At 53.6% G+C, this 12907-nt stretch overlaps 1 protein-coding gene across 8 annotated transcripts in view; it reads right to left on the reverse strand.

Annotated features, from left to right (window-relative positions):
- Positions 1-12907, reverse strand: part of TEAD3 (TEA domain transcription factor 3) — a 51194-nt gene that overhangs the window by 8267 nt on the left and 30020 nt on the right. For 5 of the 8 annotated variants that reach the window (XM_006025237.3, XM_025206034.1, XM_025206035.1 and 2 more), the window contains 4 exons: positions 7293-7357; positions 4381-4443; positions 4194-4256; positions 227-238 (listed from right to left, as the gene is read on the reverse strand). In XM_006025237.3, coding sequence (XP_006025299.1) covers positions 227-238; positions 4194-4256; positions 4381-4443; positions 7293-7357 — 203 coding nt within the window. The remainder of the gene's footprint in view (positions 1-226; positions 239-4193; positions 4257-4380; positions 4444-7292; positions 7358-12907) is intronic. The other 3 variants (XM_014520662.2, XM_025206039.1, XM_014520663.2) reach the window with 2 other exon arrangements.

Consider the following 12907-nt stretch of genomic DNA (forward strand, 5'->3'; position numbering starts at 1 on the left):
CCCAGGCCAATACGTCCACTTTTGCAAGGGATCTTTAGCACAACGTATCTGTAAGACAGTTCCTTTAACAGCACTGTGCTGGGGTACTGGTCGGGGCCGGACTCAGAAGAAGTGCACCCAACTGATGTGACATGTTCTACCTTGGCCGTCTCCTGTCCAGGAGAGAGGGGGAAGGGGGAGAGGGGAAAATAAAAGAAAGTAAATCGCAAGCTCAAATTCCACTTACCAAGTTCATGGCCTGTGGGCAAAAGAAAGGAAATGAGACAGTTAGTGTGTTTATGATGATCTCAGAGCAGAGACGTTTGCATCACTTACAGTAGCTAGGAACAAAGTGACCCTTCACATTCAAAGGAACATGGGTTGGCCCTTGGAAGCACGCCACATCCTAGCCTGGCTGCTGTCTGTCTCCCTGTCATGACAATCTTGGGGCACGGGAATGGACATGGCGGTGTGAGGGGGAACGTGTGGGCTGCCTGTGGCACCTAGTTAGGCCCTGCTCGGAAGTGCAAATAATACAACTGCTCCTTCATACCACCCGAGCAGCCTGCACTCGGATGCGAATCCATGGAGTGACCGTGAGCCCAGGGCTACTTGGGCACAAAGCAGTCTTGCATGAATTGCACGTGCAATCGCGCAAAGTGAGTACCAGCAGCAGGGCTGCAGGCTCTTCGGTGGCATGTGTCCAAGGAGGTGAGTGGCGAGGGGTGTGGGACTACATGTGAGCAGAAGGGGTGCACGTTGGGGTGTGCGTGTGGAGAAGGGGTCTTGGCTATTTAAGCCAGGTCGGATTTCTCCAATCCTAAGCCGTCACTCAGGTGCTGATATAGGCTGTTGCATCGCCCTTGTGTTTAATAGAGCAGAACCTTTCCCAATTGCCATCTCTCAGAGGAGAAAGTAGCATCCAAACACCCCACGCCAGGAGAGCTGGGCAAGCCTGCTAGGTGGGAGTGGACTGGAACAGAGGCATCTGTGTGGACCTCCATGGGACCCCTTGGCATGGCTCTCCCCTGCCACTGCATGGGCTAGACTGCCACAAGAGTTCAATTTCCACTGAGACCACCTAAGCCAAGGGGCTGGATCTGCAGGAGGGGCTTGGCACAGTGGGTGCACATTGGGGACAAAGCACTGGCTCAGGGCTGGTGTGCTTGCAAGTGGTGATTCCTTAAAGGAACAGGGTCTCCATGGAGCTAATATTATTTGGGCCACTGGGCAGGAACAGAGGCTCTTACACTCTTTCCCATCACATCTGTGCTCAGCTGAGTGTGTGCATATGCTACCTATGCTTGCTCTGCTATCAACTGCCACATGCACATCATCTTGCCCGCAGTCTTGACTGTCACAAGAGCTACAACCACCTATGCATCCCCAGATGACTTGGGGGAAAACACACTCCAGTTCAAAAAGAAACAAATGACAGTGTGCAGTTACACATTCCCGATATAGGCAGGTAAAAAAGAAAAAAATGGATAGCATTTTCTGCAAAGAGCTGTGGGTGCCAACTTGAAGAGCCACTTGTGGCTTAGGAGCCCTGGCCTGAGCATCACTGGCTTAGCTCTTGAAGGACGGGTTCGTTGGCTTGTTTTGATTAGATTGTATGAGCACCCAGGGACTGAGCTGAATGCAGTTTAAAAATCAATATTACACAGCCACATGCATGGGGAATACAGGAGCCCACACAAGGCTCGTGGTCCAGAACTACTGAGAACTAAGAGATGGTTGAACTTGGCTGTGTTAAGAAGGGCTCACAGAAAAGGAGTTTCAGGTGTTAAACACGCCAGCCCTGCTGATCTTTTTGGAAGTGCTCTCAAGTATTTCACAGCAGAGGGGGCTGCATAAGTTTAGCCTCCATTGGCATGTCTCTTAGGCCCTGTCTGCGCTCCCTAAGGTTTGATAGTAGAAGCATGCAGGGAGCTCTTACAGGGGAGAGGCAGATGACAGTGGCAAAAATGTTCTTTTGCTGGTGTACCTCAAACCAGTTTCCCCAGTGAACTACAGTTCAACCACCAAGAGGACTGGCAACTGTGTCTACACTAGGATTTCTGCTGACCTAACTATGTCTAGTAGGGGTATGATTTCTCTTGTGTCAGCAAAACCTTTAAGTGTAAACTAAGCCTTCCTAGAAGTTACTGGGACAAAGAAGTTACTGTTCTTATGGAACAGACTCTGACAAAATCCAGAGGGTTTTACTCCCAAGCCCTACGTGAAGTGACTCCCAAGCCCTATGCCATGTGAAAGGAAGCCAGATCCTCTCTTCAGGCATTTTGGGATCATTCTATAGAGCAGCGTTCTTCAACCTTCGCTGGCCTGTGAAGAAAAATACTAAGTAACATGCTATGGGCAACATCAGATTGAGCCCTCTCTGCCCGCCTGGAGCAGGACATCTGTGAAAAGCCAAAATTTCCTGGGGCCACCAGCAACATCAGCTTTGGGGGCAATAGGTCACCCTCAAGTCATGGATTGGAAACAACTACTACACCATCTACCGCAGGGATGGCATTTGCTTTTCTGCAGGGTCTTGTCCAGTGGGGTTGGGGGATCCAGGGGTTTGGAAGAGACCATGCACAGAAGCATCGACACACACGTATGGATTGGCAGAGACGTTCCAGTCACTTAAGAGGGGGCACATACATGGTGTGCACTAATCCCAATTGATGACTTGCTGCTGCGAGGTCCCGTCTGTTTGATACTTCCACCCTGCGGTCTCTCAACTGCGTAAACTCACGGGAACAAGAGTCTTGTCACTGGGTGTGCGTGTGCGCACACAACGCCTAGGGGCCAATCCCTGACTAGGGTGTGCAGGCATTGCCACGATCCAGATTGAACACAGGGAGGAGTTTCAGGTCAGAGGAGTTTCAAAATCCCTCCCCGCACCCTGCCCTGTGACGCACCCCCCTCCCACAGGTGCCTGTCACTGGCACTGCGATTGATGATGCAAAGGATGTACAGTGGAAACGGTTACCAAAAGGTTAGTCAACCTCCAGTTAGAAAGAAGGGGAAAGGAGAGAAAGAAAAGCCAACCAGAGGAGAGACAACATTCCAGCTTCATCTCCATTAGGCTCCCTTGGTTCCTGGGCCTCTGGCCTGATCCCTCAACTACCAGGATCAGCCAAAGCAGGGTGTGTGCACCCCTCTACACTACCTAGTACATCCCACCACATGGGCTTTGCAGCTTAAACATCTCCCCATACAGGCTGAGAGAATATCACATGCTCACCCCACAGAGAGAGTGTGCTCCTCTCCAACAGAGGCACAGGCTTCATCACTCCAGAGGTCTCCATATGGACTGGGGTAGGGGCTGCATCATGCAGGCCCCACAGCTTGAGTATCCCTGTCCCTACTGGGTCAGTTATATACGTGGGCCACAGAAGCCAAGCATGGCCACGGCTACCAGCCTGCAAGTCTCTCAGCATCCTGGGAGGCACCTCTGCTCTGCCCTTGTTCCCCAACCCAAAGCTTGAATTCAGGGGAATGGAAACTCTTAGCCTAAGGAGGTTGTTACAAGGGGGAAGGTGTCTGGCTCTGCATCCCATTCCAATCCCACCCTGGCCCATGCTGCAGGTATCCTGTTTCAGCTGGGAATGCACTACACCTTCCTGGCCCTGTAGCCCAGGGCTACCATAAAGTCCCCTAAGGTTAGGTGAGCTCCAGTTGACGTTGCTCCCTCATGGTCCCCTTCCCACAGAAGCTGTGGTGCATCTCTGAACCTCATGGAGGCCTTGGAAGTGTGATGCCTTCGCACGGTGCATGAGCTCATGGGCAGAAGGGAAGCCTGAGACTACATTCCTATGTTCCTCCTACCTAAGAGGTCTCTGGCCAGCAGTTGGCACCTACCAACCCTACGCTCCCTCCCTCCAAGCAAGCGTATCATGAAGGAGGCACAGTATTTACCACCTGGTGGCTGGCTCAGAGGACCCTCTTCTGAGGTTCTCCAATGACACCCCCATCTGGCACTGACAGCCTCCTAGCCAGACCCTTTCCAGTTGTGGCATCCTGTCATGGTCTTCTCCAGCCATCCTCCAAGGGCACCTTGCACCTTCCCCCAGGTGGCCACTGAAAAGCATCTGGTTCCAGGAACAAAGGGAGAGGGGAAAGACATATAAAGGAAAGAAAGCAGCACACCACAGAGCTGAGTATGTTAGTTGTCAGCACAGCCAGGCAGGGCGTGGTGGGGGGAGAAGCTGGGGAGCGCGTACCTTCAGCTTGGACTGAATCTCGCGAGATTTCCGTCTGGCTAGAACCTGCAAGTGGCTAGAGACCTGCAGAAAGAAAGCAGAAGGAGAGGGAAAACAGCAGAGCCGTCAACCAGAGGAAAGGAGAGGAAGGAGAGGGGGCTGCCCATGCTCATACGCCACGAACCCATGGGCAGAGTCTCCAACGTACCTTGATGCCAACCTGGTACTCCCGCACCTTCTTCCGAGCTAGAACCTGTATATGGCTGGACACCTAGAGCCCGCCAAGCCATTCAAAAAGGAAAACACAAAGAGAATGAAGACATGATCCCACACCGCATCAAGCGCTTGAGATGCATGGGGCCGGTGCGGAAAGCAGCGGAGGCTCCTGAGCTGGACGAAGTTCCTGAAAGCTAGAATTCCTCCAATGGAAAGTGAGCAATGCTGGCTGTGGATATGGGGCCAGATTTTCAGCAGGGCAAATCAGGCTCGTCCACCAAGTCAAACACAGTTATGCTGCTTTATACCAGCTAAGGTCATTGCTCAGAGCATGGGCCAGTGCTCTGTAACCATCCTACACACACTGCTGCATTTCTGTCCCCCAAGCGTCATTCCAACTCTGCAATGAATGGCATTGTGGGCTCCAAGTGCATTCTCTCTCAGCAGTTTCTTGGCAAACAAAGAGAGATGGCTTGTAACAGCCAGCCCTGCAAAGTCAGCCTTGTCTTTTCACTTCTTGGCCATCGCCATCAGAATAAGAGAAACTCTGAAAGGCAAATTCTGCCTTTAAAACACACGTGGGCCAGCCCTGTGGGGTCCTGCATGGCAGCACCTGGTCCTGCAGCTGTGGCATGGCTAACTATCCCAGGGAAGATGCAGGAGTTAGAATGGATCCCAGCTTACCCCCTCCCAGTTTCATATAGCAAGAGGCAAGTTTCTGAATCCAGCTGGGGAGAAGGGCTGCGTAGGAAGGTGTTGCTGTTTTTCACGCACTGATTCACTTGCTAGTCACAACCTTTCAGCTGCTACTTCACTGACATGGTCAGATGTTTCTGAGCAAGATCCAAAAGTTTGCTTTGCTCCTGGTTCAAAGTCTCCACTGAGAGCAGGACTGAAGGCTGCCTGGCATATAACCAGGTTCTCCCATGCCACTTTTCCACTGGGAAATGCTTGCCCTAACTCCCCTCCCTAGGAAAATCCAGTGGGGATCTTTAACACAAAGGAAAGTTTCCACTACAGGTTGTCCACTGGCCAGAGTTAGAAAAAGCCAATGTGAGTTTGGTCTGTCTACCACACACCTCAGCAACAAGGCACCTTAGTTCATCAACCACCTCAGTCCATCTATTCAAGGCATTCATTTGGCCCTTTCTCCACAAAAGGAATCACTGATGGATGGTACCCATCCAACAACCCTGTGTGACATCCCAAGACCTCAACCACACTTCATATCTGGGGAACTGAGACAGGACCCATCAAGTGCCCTGCCCAGCATCACACCGGAAGTCCTCCTCCAAGCTGGGACCTGAACCCACATCTCCCGGTCGATTAGATCACCCTTTCTACCATGATATGGACCAGCCACCGTGATGGCTCCTTTCTCCAGCAAGCTGCCTGCTCTGATGGAACAAGCCAGGCTATAGCAAAGGGTGAGTGGAGGTCAGATCCCCCATACTCTCTCCCACAAGAAATGTCACCTCTTTCTTTGCCAGGACCCCAGCTGTGTCACAGTACCCTCTGTGCCAACACCATCAACGAGGCGCACTCTCTCCACCGACCAGTGACAACCAGGGAGGTCTCAAGCCTGGGCAGCATGGGATGGTTACTGGCCATGAGACACTTGTATATAAAAGACACAGTCCTGGATAGCAGACCCATATTCACTTGGTTCCACAAACCAGGCACAGCCTGCATAGTCTCAAAGGGTAGGCAGTAGGTTTGGCTCTCTGCAGGCTGATTTTCAGCAGTGCCAGTCACCTACCTGGCACACACACCCAATAAAAGAAATGAGGATGCGGTGGGGAAGCACCAAGTTAGCTGGAAGGAGAGGATGAGGAGCTTCATGATGAATCGTGGAGTCCTTCACTATAGCCTAACCAAAACCATGACCTTTTGTAGGGAACATGGGGAGAGCTTGCCAGTGGGATGGGCTCCTAAGACACTGACATAAAAGTACCTGAGAGACATCAGCCCCTCCTACCCTACTGCAGTAAGAAGAATAGAAAGAGATGGACTCTAGGTTGGCATCTGAAGAGAGGAGCAAACACCCCAGGAGAGGCCAATTTGCATAGCTCAGATCTAGTCTACAGTCTGGAGATTATTGGGTTTAGGACCAGAGGCCTTTAAAAGCAACAGGGCTGGGTGTAACCAGGGTTTGTCAGGAACTCCTGGCATCAAAATGGCTTTGGCAGGTCCAGGGAACATTTCCCATGCCCTTCAGTGATTTCCATTGTCATGGTGGTGTCTACTCTTCAGGTTTCCAGGCATAAGACTGCCCTCAGAGTACGGCTGGCCCCACAGAGCACCTGGTAGGCAGCATTGCCCTGGGGGCTGGAGCAGGGCTGGGATAAGCAGGGTCACTGAGAGGGGCTGACCTAAACTGAACCCTACGTTGCAGGTACTCTGAGGATCACTCTTCACTGATTATCCAGCCGGCTGGGCATTCGTAGGAGGGGACAAGGACCCCGTGTCAAGTCTTATGAATGCAGGGGATCAAAAGTTCTTCATAAGCGAAGGCATGGGGGTCTCACCCATCATTAACATACCTTTTTCTGAAACAGCAGCTCCCCAGCCAAGGGTCCCAAAGAACTTTAAGCACAGTAAGCCAACCACACCATCCCACCGGGAAACATCTCAGCCTTATCCCCCCAGCATCCAACAGATGGGAAAACACAAGCCACATGGCAAAGTAGTGGCATGGCCAGAAACAGGAGCCAGGTATCCTGACTCTGTTTGGGCTTTACTTGCTAGCCCCATTTCCTCCTCAGCTTCGATGCAAAGCCCAGTGAAATGAGCCAGGCGCCCAGTGATTTCAACAGGCTGTGGACCAGTCCCTCCAGGACTGTGCTTTCCCACAAGTCTCTCACTCAGACCCATTCTTTAAATTAAACGAAATGCTTTTCTCACCTGTTTTCTCGTCCGTGTTTTCCCTGTCCGCAACTTGATGTATCTTGCTATCAATTCATTACGACCTAAAGCAAAGGAAAGAGTAAGTACAAGGCACGATGCAGGAGCAACATGTTCCTTGTCTGCCCTGCATCACCCAGACATTTCCCTTCCCTCCTCAAGGTGGGGTCTACCTCACTCTATCCCCAGCATCTCCATCCCAGCCCAGCCCAACCCAACCCCAAATCCCTCTCCGACAGGCCCTGTCAAGTGACAAGGCTTTGCCAGAAGGTGGCACTGTCATGACAGCTGTTAAGGCAAGATGGGCAGGGTGGATGTAGAAGGCCAAGAGGTCGCAGTATTTGTGAGCAGAGGGGTGGGCAGGATGCCTTAGGACTTCAAAGTGATCACAAGAGAGGAGGCAGAGGTCATCTTACCACCCACAGGGTGCTCAGGTGGCCGTGATACAGAATAGGGGCGGCTTGTACTGATGAGATGGCAGGGTCCAGCAGGCACGAGATACCCTAGAACAAGGGTGGGCAAGGTCCGGCCCATGGTGGACTCCATTTCCCAGCAACCCCTGCCTGTGTGCTGGGGCCAGTTTCCATGGAGACCCCAGCAGCAGTGGCGCGGTGAGTGCGGGGCCAGGGTTTCCATGGAGACCAGCCCCAGCAGTGCCAGCAGGGCATACAGCTGGGTGGGGAGCTGCAGGGCTGGGATCTTGCATCGGTGACAGCGTGGTCCAGAGCCGGGGCACAGCTGCGGTCTGCTGCTCACATGCCCCGGATCGCAGCTCTGCCCCGGCTTCGGACCACGCTGTCACCACTGCAAGATCCCAGCCCCGGTTGTGGAGCAGCTCCCTGCCCAGCCCCGCGCCTTGCCAGTGCTGCTGGGGCCGGTCTCCATAGAAACCCTGGCCCCCACGGCACCGCCGCTCCATGGAAACCAGCCGCAGTGACACGGGCAGGGGCTGCCGGGAAATGAAGTCTGGCTGCCGGCCGGATCTGCCATTTTGCCCACCCCTGCCCTAGAAACATCCTGTCTTCATGTCATGAAGGCAGGGCTCCTTCCCTCTCACCCTCGCTGGAAGATGGCAATGCCAAGGACAGCCAGGGCACGATGCACAGCTAGTTTGCAGCTCCCGCTCCACCAGGAGCCTGGTCTGCTGGGATGATTGCTCTTGAAGGGCCCTGGGGAGGGTGCCATCAAGGGCCATCTTTAGAGGCTGCACCAGGAAGCTCTAGCGCCCGAGGAAGCACACATGGAGCAGGACTTGGGGTCGTCCCCCAGCACCCCAAAAACACTACCGACTATCCCGCTGCCCCTCTGTCCATCCCCTTCAATTCCCTGGTGCCCAGCAAGCGCTTGCAGACACGCTGGCCTTTTAAACAGCATTTCCCAGCATCCTCAGCCTAATTTGAAGCAGGAGTGCTTTTGCTCCACATTTTACAGGCCAGCTGTGGCCAATCTAAATTCAAACGTCAGAGCAGCTGGGAGCTTTCTTCTCCCCTCGTCCCCCCCACCCCAAACACACACGGGGGCGGGGAAGCACGCCAGATTTATTTTAATGGACCAGATGGTGGTGGCTGCAACGAGTCGAAATGCCCTTGGAGCTAGTTTAAGGTTTGAAAAAAAAAAAAAAGAAAGAAACTAAAAAAGCCAAGCAACTGTTGTAGCAGCGCCCAACGCCCCGCGCCTTCCGGGGGTAGTGGGAGGGGACTCTCCGGACAGGCCTTGAGCTGTAAGGGAAGAAGCGCAAGCCCCTTCACCCCCTCCTCACGCCCCCGCGCTCCCGCCAGCCGCTCGTCAAAAGACAGTGCCAGGTGCTGCATGGGGTCAGCTGTGTCTCACGCCTGGCGGGGAGGGGAAGAGGAGGCGTGTGCCATAGGCGAGAGTAACAATGCTCCCAATGACAGGGAGCAGGCTCTCTTTGTACTGCAGCCCATAGAGGAGAGGTGGAGCAGACCCTCTCCTGAACCCTGTGCCCCCAAAGACCCCAGATCCTTCTTGATTGGGGACCTGAGCGGTCCCTCCCACCCACAGAGGGCTGCTGCACTCCCATCTGAGGGACGGGGTAGGTCCCCATCGCTGTAGCGGGTGGGGTGTTAATGTTAACCAGCCCTCGCAGGCCCTGTGAGAGAAGCCATTTTACAAATGGGGAGACAGGCAACTGAGAGGGGAAGTGACTCACCCAAGGTCACTCGGCAGGTCTGTGGCAGAGCTGGGAGGAGAGTCGGTGCCCTTCCCGCTCTGCCGTGCTTCCACACACCGATGCACGCTCCCTTTGAGTTGCTGGGCCTGCCAACCTCTGGCACCAGCGCTCATCTTTACTCTGAATTGAAGCCAGCTCCCTATAACGGATAGCTGGACTGCAACCCTGTAGAAGGCAGCTCCAGCTGACCCCATGCCCTGCTGCAGCAGTGCTAGAGTCATAGAAAATGAGGGTTGGAAAGGACCTCAGGAAGTCACATCTAGTCCAACCCCTCCTCAAAGCAGCACCATCCCCAACTAGATCATCCCAGCCAAAGCTTTGTCCAGCCGGGTCTTAACAACCTCCAAGGATGGAGAGTCCACCACCTCTCTGGGGAGCCTGTCCCAGTGTTTTACAGCCCTCCTAGTGAGAAAATTCTTCCTAATATCCAACCTAAACTTCCCTTGCTGCAACTTGAGCCCATTGCTCCTTGTTCTGTCATCTGCCACCACCGAGGAGAGTCCAGCTCCATCTTCTTTTGAACCCCGCTTCAGGTAGTTGAAGGCTGCTACTGAATCCCCTCTCAGTCTCCTCTTCTTTAGACTCAATAAGCCCAGTTCCCTCAACCTCTCCTTGTAAGTCATGTCCCCCAGCCCCCTCACCATTTTTGTTGCCCTCCACTGGACTCTCTCCAACTTGTCCACATCCTTTCTGTAGTGGTGGGGACAAAACTGGACACAGTACTCCAGATGTGGCTTCACCAGTGCTGAATAGAGGGGAATAATCACTTCCCTTGCCCTGCTGGCAACACTCCTACCAATGCAGCCCAGGATGCTGTTAGCCTTCTTTGCAACAAGGGCAAATAAAGCCAATGGCATACTGTACGAATCATAACTGGGGGCCCCACTGTCTTCAGTCTCCACCTGCAGCGTGCCAAGCCTAGAGCTACAAAGCTCTGAGGTAGGAAGGGGAGACTTGACCTTGGCCAGTCCTCACTCCTACTGTATTTATTAGCTATCAAATCAGGACCCAACAGAAGCCTGGAGATGCTTTCTGAGGCTGCTCCTTCAATGCTGAACACATTGACATCATAAGATGCATTTCATCGGCTGCTTCTCCAAATCAAACCGCACATTAACTTCCTTTGACTGCAGCCATTTCGAATCAGGGAACAACTGCTAATGATCTGGGATCGTGCCTGCCACTCCTGGTACATATTTAGGAGCTGAGATCTTCCCTTGAACTCTCCCCTTTGGGTTTCTCAAGGTCTGAGCACCCTGGACACCATTTCTCTCTCGTCCCTGCACTGTTCTACTCGTGAATCCTTGAAGCTATACAGTTGTTCTTAGGGCCCGGCACTAGCTGTACCCTGGAGAGGTATCATTTAAGTACATGGCGTGTGCCCACCTGACACATTCAATCAGACTGGCAGTGTGGGCCTCTCACTCCCTGATAGGCTGTTACAGCACAAGAGCGGAGGCGTTCCCCTGGGACTAATAAACATGATGTATGAGGGCCCTGAGGACCCTAGGGTCTGGCCGGGACTTTCCCTGGGCACGAGGCAGAACAGCAGGACCTGACAAGCAGTACTGCAGACACGGCCTGCCTCGCAGCATGGCAGGAGGGCGTGGGAAGCAAGAGCATGAGAGCTCAATGGAGAAAAGCAGGGAACAACAGGCCTGCAGACCTCAGGATGTGGATGAAGGGGAAACAAAGAGAGAGCTGGCGGCAGGGCATAGAGGAGGAAATCAGGGGAGACGGAGGAAGAGGAAGGTGGAAAATGGACCTGGAAGGGGAGAGGAAAAAGAGGGAGGTCAGAGAAACACTGTCCCAGGACAGTGAGCTGGGATCTGGCTGCTTCCTCCGATGGGAGTGAATGGCATTCTGCGCGGCTCAATGTCTCACCCCGGGGAGGCCCTGTTCTCTCTTCCTCTCCACTAACTGCATGTCACTTCTCTGCAGCGTACCTGTGGGAAGCTGAGCTGTGCGCAATACATCCACCTATTGTACACAGCTGTTGAATGTTGTGCCCGTCTCCTGCCCCTGTGGGCACATGCCACCCCGCCCCCCACGCCCAGCACACCTGTGTAGCACAGTGTCCCTCCTCTGTACTGTGCCCAAGTAAGAGCGCGTGTGTGTGTCCAGCACTAGTGCACAACCCCATTTCTGTAGTGTGCATCAGTGCACATATGGTAGCTTGTGCCTGCTGCATCTCAGGTGCTGGCCCAAATAGGCTGTCTGTCTGCGGTACCTTCTCCACCCCCAGCCCGGTTTCTGGTGGGTCAAGGTCTCTGGTGCCCTCTGGTACAGGCAGGCACCGCAGGGCCGTCTCTGCAAGGCTGTCCCAGCTGGTGATTCACCAGAGGCAGTGCCATTCCCTCTAGAAGGGCACGGTCCTCCTCCAAATTACCACATTCCCGAAATTCCTCTCCCCTGACACCACCACGTGAACCAGTTGGACGGCTCTGTTAAAAATAACCTAGTGGGACAACCTTCCAGCCAATCAGCACGCAACGGCATACCAGCCCGGGCCGAGTCCAACTCAAGTTACACCTGCTGTCTGGGGGCAAGCGCGCAGGCTCCCTGGGCTCCTGGCTGGGTGCCCTGCAACCACCGCGAAGAGAGAAGTGCCCCTCACCATGTGCAGCCCAGGCCCATGCTCAAACCCTGGCCACCACTCAAGTGCAAGAGGTTACTACAGGTCAAGGTCCCCCCAGCACCTCTCCAGCAGCTAGGATCTCTTCTTCTGCCCACAATCCCGTTCCCCTGCTCCGTCGCTGCACAGTTACCATGAGCGAAGCAAGCAGAACACCTTCGCTTTAACATTTCAGGATTCCCCCACTGTAGGCTGAATAGCATCTAAAGACAATGGGACCCTGATCTCGGCTGGGACTGTGTAACCATCATGCTATAATGAACAGCAACCAGCAACACTGTAGAGATGCACTGATCCATCAGGAGTTTGGATGGAGGGGGTATTACTGCAAAAAAAAAATCCTTCAAAAAGAAAAATGCTAATGGATTCTGCAATAATGGACCAAGAGGAGATAAGATTACAAGTCTGGGGGCATCGCAGTGATATGCAACGCTATTTCTGAGTGGGGTATGGAGTATCATTGAATGCATTAGCTAGAGGATTTAGCAGGTTGGCCCAGGACACCAGGTGATGGGGAAACAGGAGGTGAACAAAATATTTCCTCTCTTCCCCAGAAGAAAGATGGGGGAAGTGTCCCTGGCTCTGCTCCTGCTAGGTTAATTACGGGACCTCTTACCTCTGGGCGGGAAGGACCCAGCCCTGGCTCAGATCCCTCCGGAGAGCAGATGTCCTGCCAGTGGAATGACCGACTGCTCCACATGGCAGGTGGGAGCAAAGCCCTCTCTGCCTGCAGGGAGGAGACCCCAGACCCTCCTCAGCCATTAACGCTGCTGCTGCTCCTGGGTGATA

Source organism: Alligator sinensis, unplaced genomic scaffold, assembly GCF_000455745.1.
Source record: "Alligator sinensis unplaced genomic scaffold, ASM45574v1 scaffold872_3, whole genome shotgun sequence".
In the NCBI taxonomy this organism is placed as follows: Eukaryota; Metazoa; Chordata; order Crocodylia; family Alligatoridae; genus Alligator; species Alligator sinensis.